Below are 18,116 nucleotides of genomic sequence, written 5' to 3' on the forward strand. Positions count from 1 at the left end.
TCCTTTGCACTGGACACCAGGGGCGGCGCCCCATCTCCTGGCCGCCTTCCCTAGGGGCTGCGCCCCCTTCTCCCTCTATTTATAGAGAAGTTTCTTTTCAATTCAGACTTGAGTTTTGTTTACATCTAGCTTTAGCTACTCTGGAACACGCGCAAAACAGCGCTGTCCTCGTGTATTCAGAACTCCACCTTCGAGAGATAATCAGATTGCTCGCATCCTTTTCTTGTTCGTTCTTCGATTGCGGACAGGAAACGATCTTCGTGATCAGGCTGATCTTGCATCAACAAGGTCGGTAACCACAGGGAGTTGGTTCAGCGATTGCATTGGCGCTTCGGGTTCACTCGTCGTAGTCGGATCGTGAGGGTCTTCTTCCGCCAAGTCGAATTTATCCCTACTCACCGAAAGATCGGGCACTCCGGCTCTATCACATGACATGGCATGTCAGGACCTGTTGCAAACTACGGTAACGAGGTCCAATACTAAACCTAACATGCCTTAGGTAATTCGAACAAACGTTACATTATTTATTCAGACGTAGCAGTACAACATCAATCATTCACGGGCAGTACCCTTATCACGTCCCGCGATGTCTGGTTTTGCACGCTCGCCTTTGCGTAAATCTTCATTCACCTTCTTTAACCACTCCATATATTGCTGATCACGATGGGTGATCCACGTGTCAATCCACTCATGGAAATGACACCAATGAGTATGCGTGTCATCACCAGTGTACTTTTGCAAACAAGAAACGATTCAAAATTAATAAAAATAATAAAAGCATATTTACAAATTAATCTATACCTGTGATGTTGCACCTCTTTTTTGGACTTCCTCGATATTCTTGCAACACCAATATCTCTGGCCAAAAGTCTCGTAATCACGAGATATGTTCGGAACACAACGCATTTGGCAATAGCAATCTGGTGGCTCTACACCTTTCGGCCATACCTTGCAATCTGTAATACATCTATTGGGATCGTTAGGAGAGGGTCCTAAATTAGCCTCCATTTCCCGACGGAAAGCTGCCCGGGAGAATGAGGAGCTCATAGCTGTTTGGTTGGGCTAATTAAAAAAAGTGGAAACTGAATTGCAAGTCTGTGCTCTCAGGAACCACAAGGTGCTCTTTTATAGACGCAGGGCTGCTTACATGTCCAAGCACTTTGAACATAGATATTATCTCTCACTGCTCCATAGTCGTCCACGGTTCTGCACTCGCACGCTCCACAGTGCGCACTCATTCCACTAAAAACAACAACAGGACCTCTCACTGCTCGTACCATCAGCACTCGCACGCTCCACAACGTTCACTGCTACCACTTTAAACACGGATTATTGCATCGACCTACTCATCGCATCGCCCACTTTAAACTCGTCGTACTGTCACTGCATCGACCTACTCGTGATTATTGCACTGCCCTGACACATCCCATCGCCCGGAACACTACACGGTACCGGCGTAATCGTCACAATGTTAACCATAGGAATTACATCATAATACAACATTAATGAAACACACAGCAGAAATGCAGTGGCATGGCAGAACCCGTTGCAACTACAGTAAACAGATTTTGATCTAAGCTAACATGCCTTAGGTAATTTAAAAAAACCCAACAAATACAACGATGCAACATGTCACTTGGACTAGGTAGTCCTAATAGCCGTACCCCCACGTAGCAAACTGCGTTGAGCCTTCTCCGCAGTATCCACCCATTGCAGGTTGCGCAGGCGGTGGTGCCGGAGGGCCAGGGCCCTTGTTCTTGTGACAAGGGCAGTTGCAGTAAGGAATAGTGCATGGTTCATCTTGTGAAGCGGCAGCATTGCTGTTATCATCATCTTCGCCGTCTTTGTTACCCTCGCTTACTTCCTCGTAATGGTTCACCTTGCACTCCAGATCAAATATCTTAATCTGGAGGTACTCGATGAACTCCTGAACAGAATCAATTGGTGCAGGATCGACCCACCTGGTAAACCCACAGTTTTCTGGAGCATCTGAAGACTGCAAAACAAATTTCATGTAAGATGTCTCAATGAATAAAGAAATAAAACAACCGAGCATTACCCATGCGTGAGGGCATTTGAAGAAACGCCGACCGCCATCCATCCCGTCGGTGCACATCTGCACTAAGCAGTCCTCACCATGTCTGCATTTTGGCCACGTTTCTCTACGGTTATCGTATTGTCGAAGAGGAGTTTCATTGGTAAATTCACTCTTGTGTTGTGGCGGAAACTCAAACACTGGTTCTGGAAAGGAATCGGGTCCAAGAGGCCCCTCCCATATTATGGGGTCTCCCTTTCTTCCCCCTTTTCCTTTGCCAAAACCATAGTAATTCTTCCCGCTAGACCCACCTCCAGACATCGGGTATACAATGAGCTTTGGTGTTTGAGTGCTGCTGGGAGCTCACAACCTTGTGAGTATTTATAGGCGCACAAAGGTCTGATACCCGGAGTGTGGAGTGTAAATGCACAAGAAAAGCCTATTGTATTCGCACGCTCCACAGCGCTCACTCGTACCACTTTAAACACGGACACGACCTCTCGTTGCTCTTGATTTGTACCCTCGCACGCTCAACACCGCTCACTGCTCCCACTTTAAACAACGACACGACGTCTCACTGCTCATGACTTCAGCACTTTCACATTCCACAGCGCTCACTCGTGATTATTGCACTGCTCCGACATTTCCAATCGCCCGAAACACTGCACGGCACCGGCCTAATCGTTATAATTTCACTCCACGGACATATACCATCGCCTGAATCATTGCACCGGCCTACTCATCATAATGGTACGTAATAGACACATCGAATCATAGTCTGCACATGCATACATAAGATAGTATGACGGAACAAATTAATTAACAAGCTACAACCTGTAAACTAGATGCGTCCGTGCTTGCCCCCTCTCCTCCTGCCACGTCGCTCTGCAGCCTGGCCCGCCCTAGTGTGGTGCTGTGAGTACGTCAGTGGCTCCGGCAGGATGGTCTGGCGAGTGGACCGACGACCCTGCTCAGGAACAGGCGTCTGTTCCACCTGACTGTAGTCCTGCGTCGCGAGTGGGGCACCCCCAGCTGTGAAGTGCCGACGACCTCCTGCGTCGGTGCAGAAGAGAAGAACGTGTTCACCCACTCCATCTGCGCGAGGTCGTCTACCTCCTGAATCTCCTCATCGTCGTCTGTCCCTCCCACCTGCCGGTACTCTGATTCACAAACTTCAATCCATCAATATTCAATTAAAAATGCACTTGTTACCGCCTATTAACAACTGGTCTTAGACGTACCTAAATCGTGTATTGGACGATGAAGAGACGAAGATCCAGCGCCGTAGGGATCCATCGACGGAAACAGCGACGAGCCGGGCGCTACACGAATAAGAAGTACAAATTAATAAATAAAGTTTAACATGATACGGTATTGTAAGTGACACGAGGTTGGAGTACGATTTACCTGCCGAGTACAAATGTGCCGGTCGCGGCACGTACGTGGGCCAAACTGCAGAACCCGAAGGTGTCGTCATCGTTTCAGGTGGCGGTGGCGGTGGCGTTGGACCTGACTGTGCCGCGGGTGCAGACCGTCGTGACGATGGACCGGTCACAGGAACCGGCCCCGAACTGCGAGGTGGGAGGAAGGTGTTGTCGTCACGACAGGTCACGGCTTGTCGGAATCGCTTGCACATATCGACGATCTTCTGCAGTGTGCTCTGGTGCTGGGCGGGCGTCATGTCATGGTACTGGCCCATACTCGACGAAGCCTCGGACTCAATCGCTCGTATGACATCGTACTGTACCGAGAAAGTAGTAACATCATATGCAACCAGTTTTTTTTACTGCAAATTCAATCAGAGAAACGTACCGCTATGGCGAAGTTCTGATCTCGAACTACGGGGTACGTCTCCGACACCCTTGCGGCCTCGATCGGAGCCTCTGGTGGAACGTGCACGACACGTGTGCGCGTCCTCGGCAGGTACCACCGTAGGTAGTCCGCGAACTCCTCGTCGCTGTGCGGCCGATCCTCGAAAACGACGTCGTCGAGGGCCGCGGCCCAAGAGTCGACGTAAGGACGGACCTTGTCGGCCCACCGCGAGCCTGGTGGCTGACCCTGCCGTGTCCACCTATAATAGAAAGCTTGAGCGATTCAATGCTAAATGGTAGGTTAAAAAATTATTAATTATTAACAAAACTATTTATTCGGTACCTGTGGACGTGGGCCTCCACTGAGTGCACAATCGGGACCGGGGTCTGCTGGTAGAGACCGAACTGCCTCATAACCTGGTGAACGTGGTACTCCTCGATGTGGATGTCGTAAAGGATCGGCTTCCTCGTCATCCAGTACTCGTGATCTCGCAGGCATAAGGACGAAAGACCGCTCGGTGCCCGGGCGTAAATGTCGGCTGCAGTGTAAGGAGTCCACCTCACGTCCGTGTCCACAAGAGCGTCAAACTGACCAACGAAGTCGTGGTACGACTTCCTCGTCTGCACGCCGACCCAAGAAGGCTGCACAATGAAAAAAAAGTTAATCGCTAAATCGTACATTTGTGCACGCATGTAACAATAAGTAAAAGAAACTATGTAACGTACCCTCCTGAGGCACCACAACGAACCCATCGTAGGTCTGTCGACGTCGTCGTGGTCTGCGGACAGCTGGACGTACGGCTCGAAGTCCATCTTTGGCCTACCAACGGGAAAGCGCTCGTAAGACCAGAGCTGTAACAGTAGAGGACACCCAACAAAAATGGGCTCCTCTGCCGAGACCTTCGTCACGCCCGTGCAAAGACCCCTGTAACTCGCAGCCAAAACAGCAGAACCCCAGCTGAACTGTGGCATCTCGTGAAGTGGAGCGTCAGCTATTGACCTCGCCAAAGGAATGAGCTGTTTGGGGCACGAGTCACCCTGCGAGCTGCAGAACATGACCCAGCCGAACAGCCACAGTAAGTAGGCCTCGAAGTGCCTGGCAACCGTAAAGTCGTCTGCGTCTGCCCTCATGTAGTCCGCCTTCAAAATGGTACGAGTCGTCAATGCAAATACGTATCAATATAAGTACGGAAAGAATCAACATTTATGTACTCACACTGAACTGTAGAAGCCACCTCTTTGTCGGTCCGTGTGCGTGGTTCGTAGGCAAGGGCCGGTACGGCAACGCTAGCTCGTTGCGCTGAACCCCGGCGAACCAAGCCAAAAGGTCATCGCGCCACGAGAGTCCCACGTCCTCTGCACCCACAGCTCGTCCAGCACACGGCAAGCCTAGAAGCATCGCCACGTCCTGAAGAGTAGGGGTCATCTCACCAACCGGGAGGTGAAACGTGTGCGTCTCCGAACGCCAACGGTCGAGAAGTGCCGCGAGGAGGGACATGTCGAACTGGAACCGTGGAGCCCTGTCCCTAGGTCGACGTGCAGGGTCGGCCATATCTCCCTCCACAAGTCGCGCAATCGGGAGAAGACCTGAAGCGCGTAACCTGCATCGCGAAAATGAAAATCAAGTTAGAACAAACGGTTAAGGAAACAACTAAAATATGTGACAAATGTAATCCGTACCTAGGAACCCAGCGACGGTGTATCGGCATCGTCGACACGGGCACACGAGCCCGAAACGTCCCTAAGCTGATGCCACGGACCGCAGACATGTACGACCGGTGGCGCTTGTCGACGAGAGCATCTAGCAACTCAGGGGTAGCTCCTTCCTCGTGCGCCATACCTGTATAATGAGATTTATTACAAATAATTTCAGAACATAAATAACAATATTAAGCATAATAACATTAACGTAAAAAATACTAAATAAAATTTTAGAACATAAATTAAGTAATACAACAAATTTTTAATAAAATACTAAATAAAACATAACATAATAAACTTATAAATGATGCACAACAAATTACATATTATATAACTTCAAATTCCAATTACAACAATAAAGTTGAACATATATTTGGAGCACATATTACAACAAATATTCGTACGGCAAGACGAAATCAGTTTACGACATATTAGTTCTTAATATTACATAATTTAACATCGAACATGATTGAATAGCGAATGACACAAATGACAATCGTCATCGATCACATAAGGCCATCGTTGTTAGGACGGCGGCCACGACGACCCGTTGCCTGCGGTGCCGGATTTGGAGCAGCTTCAGATGGGCCCGCTCCATCTGTGCGGCCACCATAACTCAATGCCGTACAATACTTGTACGTATGACCCGTCTCATGGCACTTCGAGCAGAGGCGGACATCTCGACCAGCCTCCGATCGATCCATGTTATTTCTAATGCGTTTCTTCTTGCGTCGGCCCACCCCTTGAAACATTTCTGGATCTGGATCTGGAATGTAAGTTGCATTGTGTCCAGGATCAGTTATGAAGTCTCCAAGGATGCGAAACCCATATATCTCGTGCCTCCAAGTCATCCAAATAGTTTCCTTCATGAAGTAATTTGAGACATACATACGAGCATGTAGTCCACCAGCTTCAAAACAGGCAGCAATGACATGTGTGCACGGCAGGTGCAGCAGCTTTGGCTTATGACATGAGCAAATACAAGCATCAGGACGGAGAACACACTCCTGCACATGCTTCTCACGCCGGCCCCCCATTCGGCCTTTGTCCCTACACATCACCTCGTACCGACGTTCCATAGAGCCAACTGGAGTCACCCGATGTAAACGGGCCTTTTTGAAAGCTTCCTCCATATGCTCCGTAACCTTGTATCCGTAAACTTTGCGATTATCGACCATATCTTTCTGTGCCACAGCGTAACGGTCCCTGAAGTACTCGCAAGTGCGATACAAGAAGAACTCCACGATCTCAACAAGTGGCAATGATCTTACACCACGCAGCACCCAATTGTATACCTCCGCTAGATTCGTAGTCATTAAACCGTACCTAGCACCGCCTTCATCAAACAGTAAAGCCCATTTCTCTTTTGGTTCGTGCTCAATCCACTCAGAGAATGTCTTAATTGCCTTTCTCCTTTTGCGCCTGACATTCGGACCGTCCAAGCCCACATCTTCAAGCGAGACCTGGTCGTCCTCCTCTGTATTGACAGATCTCTTCGCTAGCTCCGCCGTTTGCTTTTTTGTTAGCTCATCCAATTTTTTCCATAGGAAGTTGAATTTCCTTTCATGATTCTGGCTGCATAACCGCTTGAATAGCTTCATAAGGATTTTGTTCTTGAACTGGGTATGAAAGTTTGCCCCCATATGCCTCATGCACCACCTACTCTTTAGGTCCGGCCAAAGTGCAGTCCTACTACGCTCAGTAGAACCATTCTGTATGTCATCGATTGCTTGTAATATACCCTTGTGCCGATCATGAATTAAACACACGTTCTCTACATCTTTAACAATCATCTGCTTCACCCTCTGCAAAAACCAATACCAAGTATCCCCTGATTCTTTCTCCTCAAAGGCAATTGCCAAAGGCAACAATTGTCTGTTACCATCAGCTGCAACAGCTGTGAGGATTGTGCCTTTATACCTTCCTGTCAAAAATGTCCCATCTATACAAATGACTGGCCGGCAGTGCGGAAACGCCTCAATGCAAGCGCCCAAGGCCAAGAACGACCGTTGGAGTACCTGCTTTCCAGGCTTATGGGCACATGGATACGTTTTCAAGTCGTAGTAGCTACCAGGATTTCTAAGACATATAGTGTGCAGCAATGCCGGTATATTGTGATACGAAGCTTCATACGTCCCCCACCTCATCTGCAGCGCTTTCTGTTTCGCTCTGTAAGCTTTGTTGTAGCTAATTTTATATTTAAACTCCTCCTCAACAGCACAAATGATTGACTTAGGTTCATAACTAGGATTGTCCACGATCAAAGGGTACATGTAGTTAGCTATGAAACCTGCACTGAGGTTGCGGTGCTATGGTTCTAATTGCTCAAGCAGGCATGTGCGCTCCACAATTTTTTTAACCTCCCAGAAATCCTGCCACTTGCCCATAGAAGCATACACCCTGAAAGGACATTCGCTTCTCACACAATGCACGTCATATGTTCTCGGACTGCTCTTGAGAACTTTGAACTGTCTTTGCAAAGAGAGAGTCGACCAACATTTTATAACTTCCTTCATGTTGTCACTGTTAGCATACACCGAACCGATGCATACCTCATTTTGCCTGTACTCCCAAGACACCGCTTCACCTTCATTTACACTTAATTTTGAAAATTCATAACCGGACCAATTGTGTGGGACATGATAATCTTCGTCGTCATCATCATCATCATCCGAGCAGTCATCATTCATTGCATTGTGCTGTTCTTCACCCTCCCTCTGAAACTCTTCAACTATCTCTGGAATGTTTTCCCCTTCATCAGCCTGACCAGTTGCTTGACGAGGTTCGTGTGCAGCATGTCTATCATCTTCTAAAATCTCAAGTTCACCATCTTCTTCATGAGATTCATGCATCGTCTCAGTTTCTTCGGAAACTATATCTCCCTGGCCTTCATGATCCCCGCCCGCTTCAGTTCTAAAACTAATCTTCTCGAATGCTTGAACAAACAACACAAGCGGTAAGCCTCGGCTACTACTTATATTGACATAGTTCCTCCAGTTTTGCGTCCCTTCAAGCGGCAATAGCTCCCAAAATACTGGTTCCCTTCGACTAACCACTGCCATGACAGAGATCTCATGTTCATCTCGACTAAGGCCGAAAGCTTTAAATAGCCAATTGGATATTGAAATCCAAGTCCTCTCTCTAACTCGGGGTATTTTTTTTGTGATCGAGCTAAACTCTGACAAATCTACCCCTTCAGGACCATATCTAACTTCTCCAGACCCATAAAACACTTGAAAATACAAATCATCTGACATGCCTGTCAATATTTACGACAATAATTACTCTTCCTTAGAATTTAATCAACGCTAAAAAATAATTCTGCTATTTTTGCATATATCTTAATTATTTCTTTACAATTTTTATTACTGACAACCATTTCTATTTTTCTGTAATATAATATTAATTAATATTATTTTTTATGCGACAAATATGTCTGTTTGAACTCATTAATATTTTCAATTATATTCGTATGTAAACTAATATTTTCAATTACATGTTCTACGATTTTATATCGTAATAATTTATTTTCGAATCACTAATATTTCTACATATAAAAAAATAATTTCTACACATCAAACTATACTCAAATAATTACACGCTAAAAACTATTTCTACACATAAAACTATATTAAAAACACTAATATTTCTAATTCTAATCTACAAACTATTATTAATAAAATTTAAATTTAAATTGTACCTGCGCGCGCCGTCTCGGTGCGGCGGCAGCCGGCCGGGAGAGCGCTGCGAGCGCCCGGCGCGCGTGCGGGAGCCGCGCGGGGGGCGGCCGGGCGGCGGAGCGGGCGGCGGCGCGGGCGGAGCAAGCGGAGCGAGCGGGCGGCGGCGCTGGGGGACGGGCGCGCGCGGGGTTTAAAGGAGGGACCTTACCGCCGGTTCAACTGGCGGTAGGTGGAACCTACCGCCGGATGATCCGGCGGTAGGTTCCACCTACCGCCGGTTGAACCGGCGGTAAAGCTCGGCCCACCACGGCCCAGCGCGGACCGATCCTACCGCCGGTTCATCCGGCGGTAACAACCTTCCGCCGGATGAACCGGCGGCTGGGTGATATTTTTGAAAAAAAAACAAGACATATATTTTTGATAAATCGAAAAAAAATAAAAATAAAAATAAAAAAACTCAGGAAAACAGCGATCGGAGTCTCTCGCTTCGGCTACTTAAGGTTGGTGGGCTTGTTAGACGTATATATCGGGCCGTTGTTGGATCTAAGATGTATAAGCTAAGGAGTCCCCGTCGTCGTCCGCAGCAGACTATATGAGTGGCTCGCGCTACAAAATCATCATCCATCACCTGAAGCATAGCACGCACGGCCCAATAGTATCTAGCCCAATAAATATTCGACCTACTGTATTGATTGGTTCGTATTGATTTGTCTACACTAATAGAGGCCTACTAGTAGACGTGCAGCATGCTTGGACTGGGCAGCAGAGCAGTGGGTGTGGAGAGGCATGCCTTTTTTTAACCATTCTCTTATATAGCCATAGAGAGTGGGTGTGTTTCTTTTTTTTTTGCCATACTATTTTAACAGATTTTTTTTTCCTGATCTTTGGCCCACGCGACATGAGTTTTATTTTTTCATTTTATTTTTCTTTCCTTTCCTTTCCTATTACTTTCATTCCATCTTTCTATTTTCTATTTTTATTCTTTATCCTTGTTTATATATAATTATTTATTTACTCTTCCTTTATTTTTTCTGCTTTTTCTAACCGTTAGTCTTGCTTAATTTGTAATAATCTAGACCATTCATTATTTTCTTATAGAATTGATTGTTAATAAATTTATTTTTAATTGTTTGCCTAGCTAAACTATTTCTAATCCTTTCCAATACATTGTCTTCTCATATGTGATTTGTCCTTTTCAATAAATTTTGTTTAATACTTCATGCATGTAAGATTCTCTTGTAGCGCCAGGTGTTCTAGCGCAAACCAAACAGGGCCAAACATAGAGGCATGCATGTGTAGCTAACCAGCAGAACCCATACACATATTACATCATATCTTTATCCGTGCACATGGCTGCAGGCAATATTTAAGCTGCACCCCTTGCTTTCTTTTCTTCTTTTTTAATTCTCATTTTTCTTCTTCTTTTTTATGTGTTTCTATCATTCTACAGATAGAAAGCGAGTTGCACATTTTGCATATTGCTATTGCCATGGGCATATTCGAGTGCACACATTAAAAAAGAGTTAGATTTTTGTTTCTTTACTTTGCTTTACTTTACTTTTCTTTTCCGTGCATTGAACAAGCTCGTAGGTACATATACATGGTAAGCTAAGGCACCTTATTAACTGTCTCGATATTTGCAACAAATGCATAGTACTAATTAAGTACTAACTTGTCATCATCCCCCTTTCAAAAAAAACTTGTCATCCCAAACAAAATGAAGAACCACATGTACCCGGAGAAGTTTTTTTTCAAGAAAATACTACTTATAATTACTTGGTACCGGATTACTCCCCTCCCCCATTCTTTCAAGTGGTACCGGACGCCACGGAAAGGGGGCAAGAATCCCGGCTTTGCTCCATATCCAGCATCAATTAGGTAGTATTTGCCTGTCATGTGATGGACAGGTTGGTCAAATTTCTATAAACATGACAAATTTGTATGCACAAGTTCAGAGCCTGCTACTCTATTACCTTGTGGAACACGAAGACCATTCTCACGTTCTAAAGCATCTTGTAAAACTAGAGCATCGTGTGCTGCCCCCTCCCAACCAGCCAAGACATAAGTGAACCGTAGATCAAAATCTACGGCTGCCATAATATTTTGTGTGGCATGAGATTTCCTACCACGAAATGAATTCTCAATATCCTTAGGAACAGATGCTCTTACACGTGTACCATCAATTGCTCCAATACAATCTTATTTTTTTCAAATAAATCAAGAAAATATTAGGGACATTGCTGAGGTCAGATTAGTATGAATATGAAAACAAAACAGCAATAAGGCTCACACCTTAAAGTATGGATCCCATCTATAATTCCCTGCAATTTTGCTTGGAGTGTCCAAAGATGGGGGTTTAATTAATCCCCCCGTAACTGACCAATAGCATGGAGTACTTTGTTGAAATAACAGCTAACTGTTTCTCCCGATCTATCAAAATTAGTTCCAACTAACCTATTCCTAAGGTTGTGTCCCACTGTATTTAGAAATATGCCCACTTGTTGCTCAACACACACGTGAATGGTATCTTTAAGCAAACAACGATCTCTAAAAAGACTGCACAACCGAAAGAACTTGTCTCTATTAAGTTTTAATATGTTCACACAAACTGTGTCATCCCTCCAAATTTTATTGTTTAGGTATTCTATTCTCATCCTATCCCTTTCCATCATAGACCCATAGGTAATACCAGCAGTCCTTTCACCCGTTTACGTTTTCTAGACTGAATAATCACAGCCATCATTGATAACAACATGTGTGCAGCAGCAGCGCAAATTACAGCCTTGGTCTTCTTATCCATCTACAACATAACAATGACAACAATAATAATATAGGCATGGCATAGTTCCAAATCTAGCAACATATACATGTATACCCATTGTTGTAGCAAAATTAGTTCCAAATCTGGCAAGCACCACACACGAGAATCAGCAAATCAGTTTGGATTTGCTTACCTTGGGGCGGAAGAAGGATGGCGCGGCTCAGTGATGCCCGGTGGTGGAGGAGAAGGCCGGCTTGCTGGAGATGCGGTGACGACGATGAGGGCCGGTGCAACCAGGTCGCCGCGACGAGGGAGGGGAGGGGACGGGTCCGTTGGGCCGGCGCGGGCAGGGGAGACGGGGAGGTACGGCGCCTGTAGGGAAGAACAGGGGCGGCACGGTTCAGCTCGCGAGCTAGGAGGGAAGGGGGAGGCGTAGCCAGGAAAAATGAGAAGGGGAGGGCGCCGAGGTCATGGCGCAATACCTAGGAGGGGAGGGAGCAGGGATGCACCAGCAGGGAGGCGAAGCATCGCCACCATGGAGGAGGGGCGCCGCCGCCGCCCGCCAGAGAGTGGCGTCACGACTCGTGATATCCAGCGGGGGTGTGCATGGGAGGGTGAGGGTGAGGGTGAGGATAAGGTTTGGGGGGTGACCGACGGCTCACGCGCGACACACGTGACGCGTGGGAGGGAAGTGGGTCGGAGTGGTCTGTTGGTTTTGAAGGAATCACCCTGACCCGCATCTAGTGGGTACATTCCCCTCCAGGTTGAACTCAACCCATATGAACCCCCTAACTAAATATGAGTCCAACTGGGTTGAACTCGTCCCGACCCAGTTCGACCCTGGAACCAAACACACGGTTGGTCTCATGGACCCTACAGTACAATATGGACGCCGGCCGCTTCCATCCTCCAAGCTGGCTCTTCTCCGTCGGATCCATCCAACGGCCGGGTGACTTTGCAACTGGAGCGTGATGCACAGCCTGCCGAGATCAATCACCGCATGCAGTCGGCCGATTATGCATGCGATGATCAAGTTAGTGGCAACAGTGTTGTTTTGTACCGGCCTATAACTTTCTGAAACTATGTTGACTTGCTCTGTATTTAATTTGAATCGCCATGGAATTTTGTTCAACAATGATTTTTTTAGACGGACCGGCAAAGCGCCCTGCCCCATTTTCCATTGAAAATGAAGCAATTTGTTCAACCATGATTCATACTATACAGTAGTTGCTCCAGATTTGTCGACCAAATATAGATAGAGCAAGTCAACCATCACTGAAAGGCCCGCCTCCCATTATTAACTGATCTGATTGGCAAATTATGAAGCAGGGCCAGTCTTCTCATATTGCTGTTTCCTATGGAAATTGCCTGCCAAAAGATGCTAGTTAAGTTTTTGAACGTTATCACTGTTTGCTGAGCATTCCATAACACAAGTGAAGGGGTCAGGCTGTAGGCGACTGACGAAAAACGTGAACAAATGGCATGCAGCGTTCCATTGAACAAGATGTTTGTCTGTGTTAGTGTCTTTTTTCAGCGAATCTGCACCATTGATGTCATTATATCTCCTTGTTTATCAGTTCCTCCTAACATACTGCAGGTCTGCAGCACGCACCATGTGAATTCCTGACCCACAATTGTGCCTTCCTATATATTCTTCTTCCCCCACCACATATTTCCTCTGCAATATGCCATCATATATGAACAAGGGTTGTCTCATTGGAGTCCATGTGATGGCTAGGCCCCGTCCTGATTTGTAATTGTGGATGGAACACATGAAGGAGGTAACATCATGCACAAAAATTGGGCAGGGTTCATCAGGTACTGGGGGTAACATCATGCACTTTCAGAGCATAAAACCTAGTAAGAGTTATAAGGAAACTTGGAAAGAATTAACACGCGGAACATGATCTGTCCATGAATCGATAAACATTAAACCCTTAATCCCTTAACAGCTGATTCCATAGCATATAAAACTCTTCTTGAAGTAGAAGGCTCATGCATGTAGAGTCTTCTTTTATTGCCTGGGGAAAATGGCAGGCAGCATAGTGCGCGCGCATCCATGAATCAGCCATACTCTTGTCATTTAACAACTCAAGATACATGGGTGAACAGTAACCACAATAACCGTTGTTGTCGTGATATCGTGCCGTTGTTGTCGATTAGTTAATTGCAGATGTAAAGCACACCACCTCAGGCTGAGGCTGGGTTTCTTGCTACAAGCACCTTGGAGAGCCGAGTCTCTCAAGCAAAACATGAGTGCGAGATTCCTTAACCTCTCTCTACAGGCACCTTTGCCAAGTAGATTTGGCCATCGAATTGACAATTAAACAGGAGACAAGTGAATTGAACAGTCAATTTAATTTGCTGATAATTGTGATTTTCTGACTAGACCATGACTCACCATAGCTAGCCTCCTCATTTTGTCTTGGATTTCCCAGATCTGATCGATTTGCTCTGACTCTGGACACCTTGCTAGCACAAGCTTTATCTATTTCTGTTTTTTATGCTGCATTTTGAGTGATACAAACCTGATTTGTAGAAGTATTTGTCATTTCAACATTAATTCATCAAGAATTAAGCGCATATTGGGCACGCTATTGTTCCTTCCACTAGCTCAGTCTATTTTAGTCATTTTCTTGTGCTTCACAAAAAAATAGTCATTTTCTTGTGGGAGTACCACACCATTTCTACAGTAAAGTTACAAAACAAAATTCATCTGGGTCAGGTCCGTGTAGCTAGTACTAAGAACATCTCCAGCAAATTACTCATCCCTCACCCCAATACCAAAAATATATCCTTTTGGTAATGAGAGGTGCTCCAGCAGATTACCAATTTCATCGATAATACCAAAATAATTTTGGAGATTGCCAAAACACACCTCTCTCTCTTGCTCAAATGTAGTGGATTCCTCCCTCCACCCTCTCTTTTGAGTAATTTGCCACAACACAGGCTACCAAAAATATAAAAATCATTGTTGATGATGGAGAGAGAAAATATATAGTGTGTGCAAGATAAATAATCTTTTGGAGGTGCTCCAATTTTGATGCGTCTAGTGTCTCTGTCTGGCAGAGCATTGAGTTCATTTTTTTTGAAGAAACAAGAGGGGTGATCCCACTACCGATTATATATTCAAAGCAGAGAAAAAGTTAAATAAGCATCCCAAAAATTAAGAGACAAAGAAGGAAACAAAAAAAATCAGTGAAATTACACAAAAGCTTCGAGCCATATGGACATCGGGGCTTTATATCTATATTTTGCTCTTAGATAACTAAGGCAACTGACAAAATATTGAAAATAACTTTCTGGAGAGGGTTGCACTCCTTTGAAGATTAAATCATTCCTCTACATCCAAATGCACCAACTCGTGACAATGATCACATCCATGAAGAAGGATACGTCCAGCTGGAGTTTCAAACTTTCTAGAGTGACAAATGGATCATCCATACATTTCATAAGACCAATGGTGGACCAACATGCTTGTGCAAAACTGCAATGTATGAACAAGTGTGCCAAGGTTTCCTCCACTGAAAGTGTGCAGCATGTTTCTCCATTTGAGTAAATCTCTTGTGGAAAGTCTATCCTTTAGCAGAAGCTAGAAGAAAACCTTGTGTTTATTTTGGCAGGCTGGTTTCCAAAGCCATTTGGAAGCTACATGAACTTCTATGTGGCATTGAGTTCCCTACCAACATGAGGCCCATACTCCAAACAACATACCTCTGCCACCTAATAGTAGCATTATTGTTCAAGAAAATGTTTGTCTAAAATTACGGTGGGTTGGGGTTATAATGACATGTACATGTAGCTAGCTAGTTGTGGCCCTAACATATACCCTACACTTACTCCCTACCGCTATGGTTCTGTACCTGCTTGGATTAAATAAATATGTTAGAGACAGATATTTATCTTCATTTACTCGCGCTAAGAGGCATCAGGAATCATGTCCTAGCGGGACTTTGGATTCATCCGTAGGCCTCCTTTGTTCCATGCTCTACACCATTAGCCATCTTGCTCACGAAGCAGAGTGCCCTGGTACATCAATCTGACACCTTGTTCGTCATTGTCGGGTCCTCCTTTGAACATTTGAGGTGGTGTAAAATATATAGGTCACCAAGAAACTGAAAGGTAAAATGAAGGAAAATCTGAGTAAAAAATATAAAAATTGTATCATCATGCAATGTGCCATTGTATATATGTAGTCATCATTCCTTGCAATAAAATATGTATAGTTACTAAACTTAGGAAATATAGTTAAGATTTGGTCGATTCCCAAATGTACACCAAGTTCGACTCGAATTGGGCAATATAGTGGATTTTTGCAGCTCCACAAAGTGGAGAAAATGAAAAATATGCAAATTTGAAGCATCAAATTGAAGAAATAAATGGTTCAGCACAAATAGTACAAGATGCTTCAACGCCATAACCACAAAAAAGTACGTGTGCACAAGCCACACATGAATACCCCGGTGCTCCTTGGAGAAATAAATGGTCTCACCTAGGTTTATGTCTTTTGGCTACCGTGCATCCTTATGCTAGCTCACTCTTGTATACATATACATCTTTGTGTTCACTCCTTGCAACTAGAGTTTCATATGTGGAGACAGATAGTTGTATTAACTTTTATGATCAGAATGGGTAGCATCAGGAATCATGTCCTAGCGGATGTTCAACATTCAAGGCCCTCAGCAGGGAGCCAGGAACAGCTAGAGTCGCCACCGCCGCCATCGCCGGGGATTGAAGGAGCCGCCGTCGTTGTTGCCAGAGATTGGAGGAGCATCCGCCGCCGCTGGATCCCAATGGGATTGGAGGAGCGCCGCGGATTCGAGGTGGCATCGGCGTAGGCCTTCGTGGGGGGAGGTGCGGTGCAGGCGCGCTACAGTGCAAGTGGGAGGCACGGCGCAGGCGTGACCGCATGAGAGGGAGGCATCGACGGAAAGAGGTGGGGGCTGGGGGCACGGGGGGATGTAAGTAGTGTTAGGGTTGAGCCGGGTTATGTTTGTTAGGTGCTCAATATTGGGCTGGCCTGACAGTTGATAACGGGCCTTTTTCTTTATCTCGGAGAACTGAATTTTTCCACTAAAATTTGGTTATCTAATATCTTGAATCGAATTAATGACCGAAATTTTAGATTTCGGGTTATTGGTTAATTATGCCCACCTTGAGTACTAGTAAGACCTAACGACAAAATCATGGCACTGAGTACTTTGATGTTTGATTTTATTATAGAAATACAATATAAGAATGCAAACCTAGTACTACTAATAGCATTTGTGGGAATGCAATTAACATACAAAAACAATATAAATGAAAGATTGTGATTTTAAAAAAAGATCAGGAAAATTTATCGAATTTAGAGTTTATATGAGGGAGAAACACTAGATACAAGATTTAATCTCGGATTAAAAAAAGAATGATGAAAAATACATGTGTTCTTCATCTTAATCCATCTAGAAGAAAACTCTTTACCGATTGACGATTCGAAATACTAGGGTCAAATATTTGGTGTTTATCTAAGTAACATATAGTATTAAATAATTTTATAAATTAATAAATCTCATCTTTGAAATATTAGGCATATTTTCTCAATTTTTGGACAATAGGTTTGTGGCATAAGAATTCAAATATTCTTAAAAAGTAGCCTAATTTGGTGGATTTTAGTTTTAAGATCGTAAATGCCACATATAGTTTTTTTTTGCAAAAGGGACTCATCTTCATTGGTTGTATCACTGTAAAAAGTTTGATGAATTTTGGATTTTATTTGAAGGTCGTTTTAGTCAAGAAGAAAGAAAAGATAGGTGAAAAATCACACGTTATTGTTCACGCAAGTTAACTAAGAGACTTTGACGGTTGGGCCATAGAAGGGATAAAAGTTAAAACTAGGGTCAAATAAGGAAGATTCAACTTTTTTGGGTCGTAGAAGGAAGTGATGTTATTTCCAAGCTCTTGGAGGAAATTTTCCCAAAAAAAAAACCAGCTGGCTAACGCTGATCCTGGTAAGGAAGAAGCCTTTATCATTTATTTGCAGTAAGTCTGACCGGAATCTGCTGCTTCTATTTTCCTGGGAAAAACTGCATAGTAAAGCAACTAAAGCGGTAACTAGGTTTTAGCTTAGTAATCATGAGTGGCCGGAT

The 18,116-nt window shown here is 44.7% G+C and overlaps 1 protein-coding gene across 1 annotated transcript; it reads right to left on the bottom strand.

Annotated features, from left to right (window-relative positions):
* Positions 1–2,959: 2,959 nt before the first annotated feature.
* LOC120647757 (serine/threonine-protein phosphatase 7 long form homolog) lies at positions 2,960–9,343 on the bottom strand. The gene is made up of 9 exons (XM_039924608.1): positions 9,248–9,343; positions 5,527–5,686; positions 5,063–5,447; positions 4,573–4,986; positions 4,190–4,488; positions 3,848–4,106; positions 3,443–3,776; positions 3,277–3,357; positions 2,960–3,195 (listed from the first exon to the last, which is right to left on the bottom strand). The coding sequence occupies exons 2-9, from the start codon at positions 5,682–5,684 to the stop codon at positions 2,960–2,962; spliced, it is 2,166 nt and encodes a 721-aa protein (XP_039780542.1). The 5' UTR covers positions 5,685–5,686; positions 9,248–9,343.
* Between the last annotated feature and the right edge of the window lie 8,773 nt (positions 9,344–18,116).

The sequence above is a fragment of the Panicum virgatum genome, chromosome 9K (assembly GCF_016808335.1).
Source record: "Panicum virgatum strain AP13 chromosome 9K, P.virgatum_v5, whole genome shotgun sequence".
Taxonomy (NCBI): Eukaryota; Viridiplantae; Streptophyta; class Magnoliopsida; order Poales; family Poaceae; genus Panicum; species Panicum virgatum.

Excerpts from the sequence above, each read along its gene's own strand:
- LOC120647757 (XM_039924608.1), bottom strand. The coding sequence starts at position 5,684 with ATGGCGCACGAGGAAGGAGCTACCCCTGAGTTGCTAGATGCTCTCGTC. Across the intron at positions 4,987-5,062 it reads GGTGGCTTCTACAGTTCAGT|GCGGACTACATGAGGGCAGA; the intron begins GTGAGTACATAA and ends ACCATTTTGAAG. Across the intron at positions 3,777-3,847 it reads ATCAGAACTTCGCCATAGCG|TACGATGTCATACGAGCGAT; the intron begins GTACGTTTCTCT and ends TTCTCGGTACAG.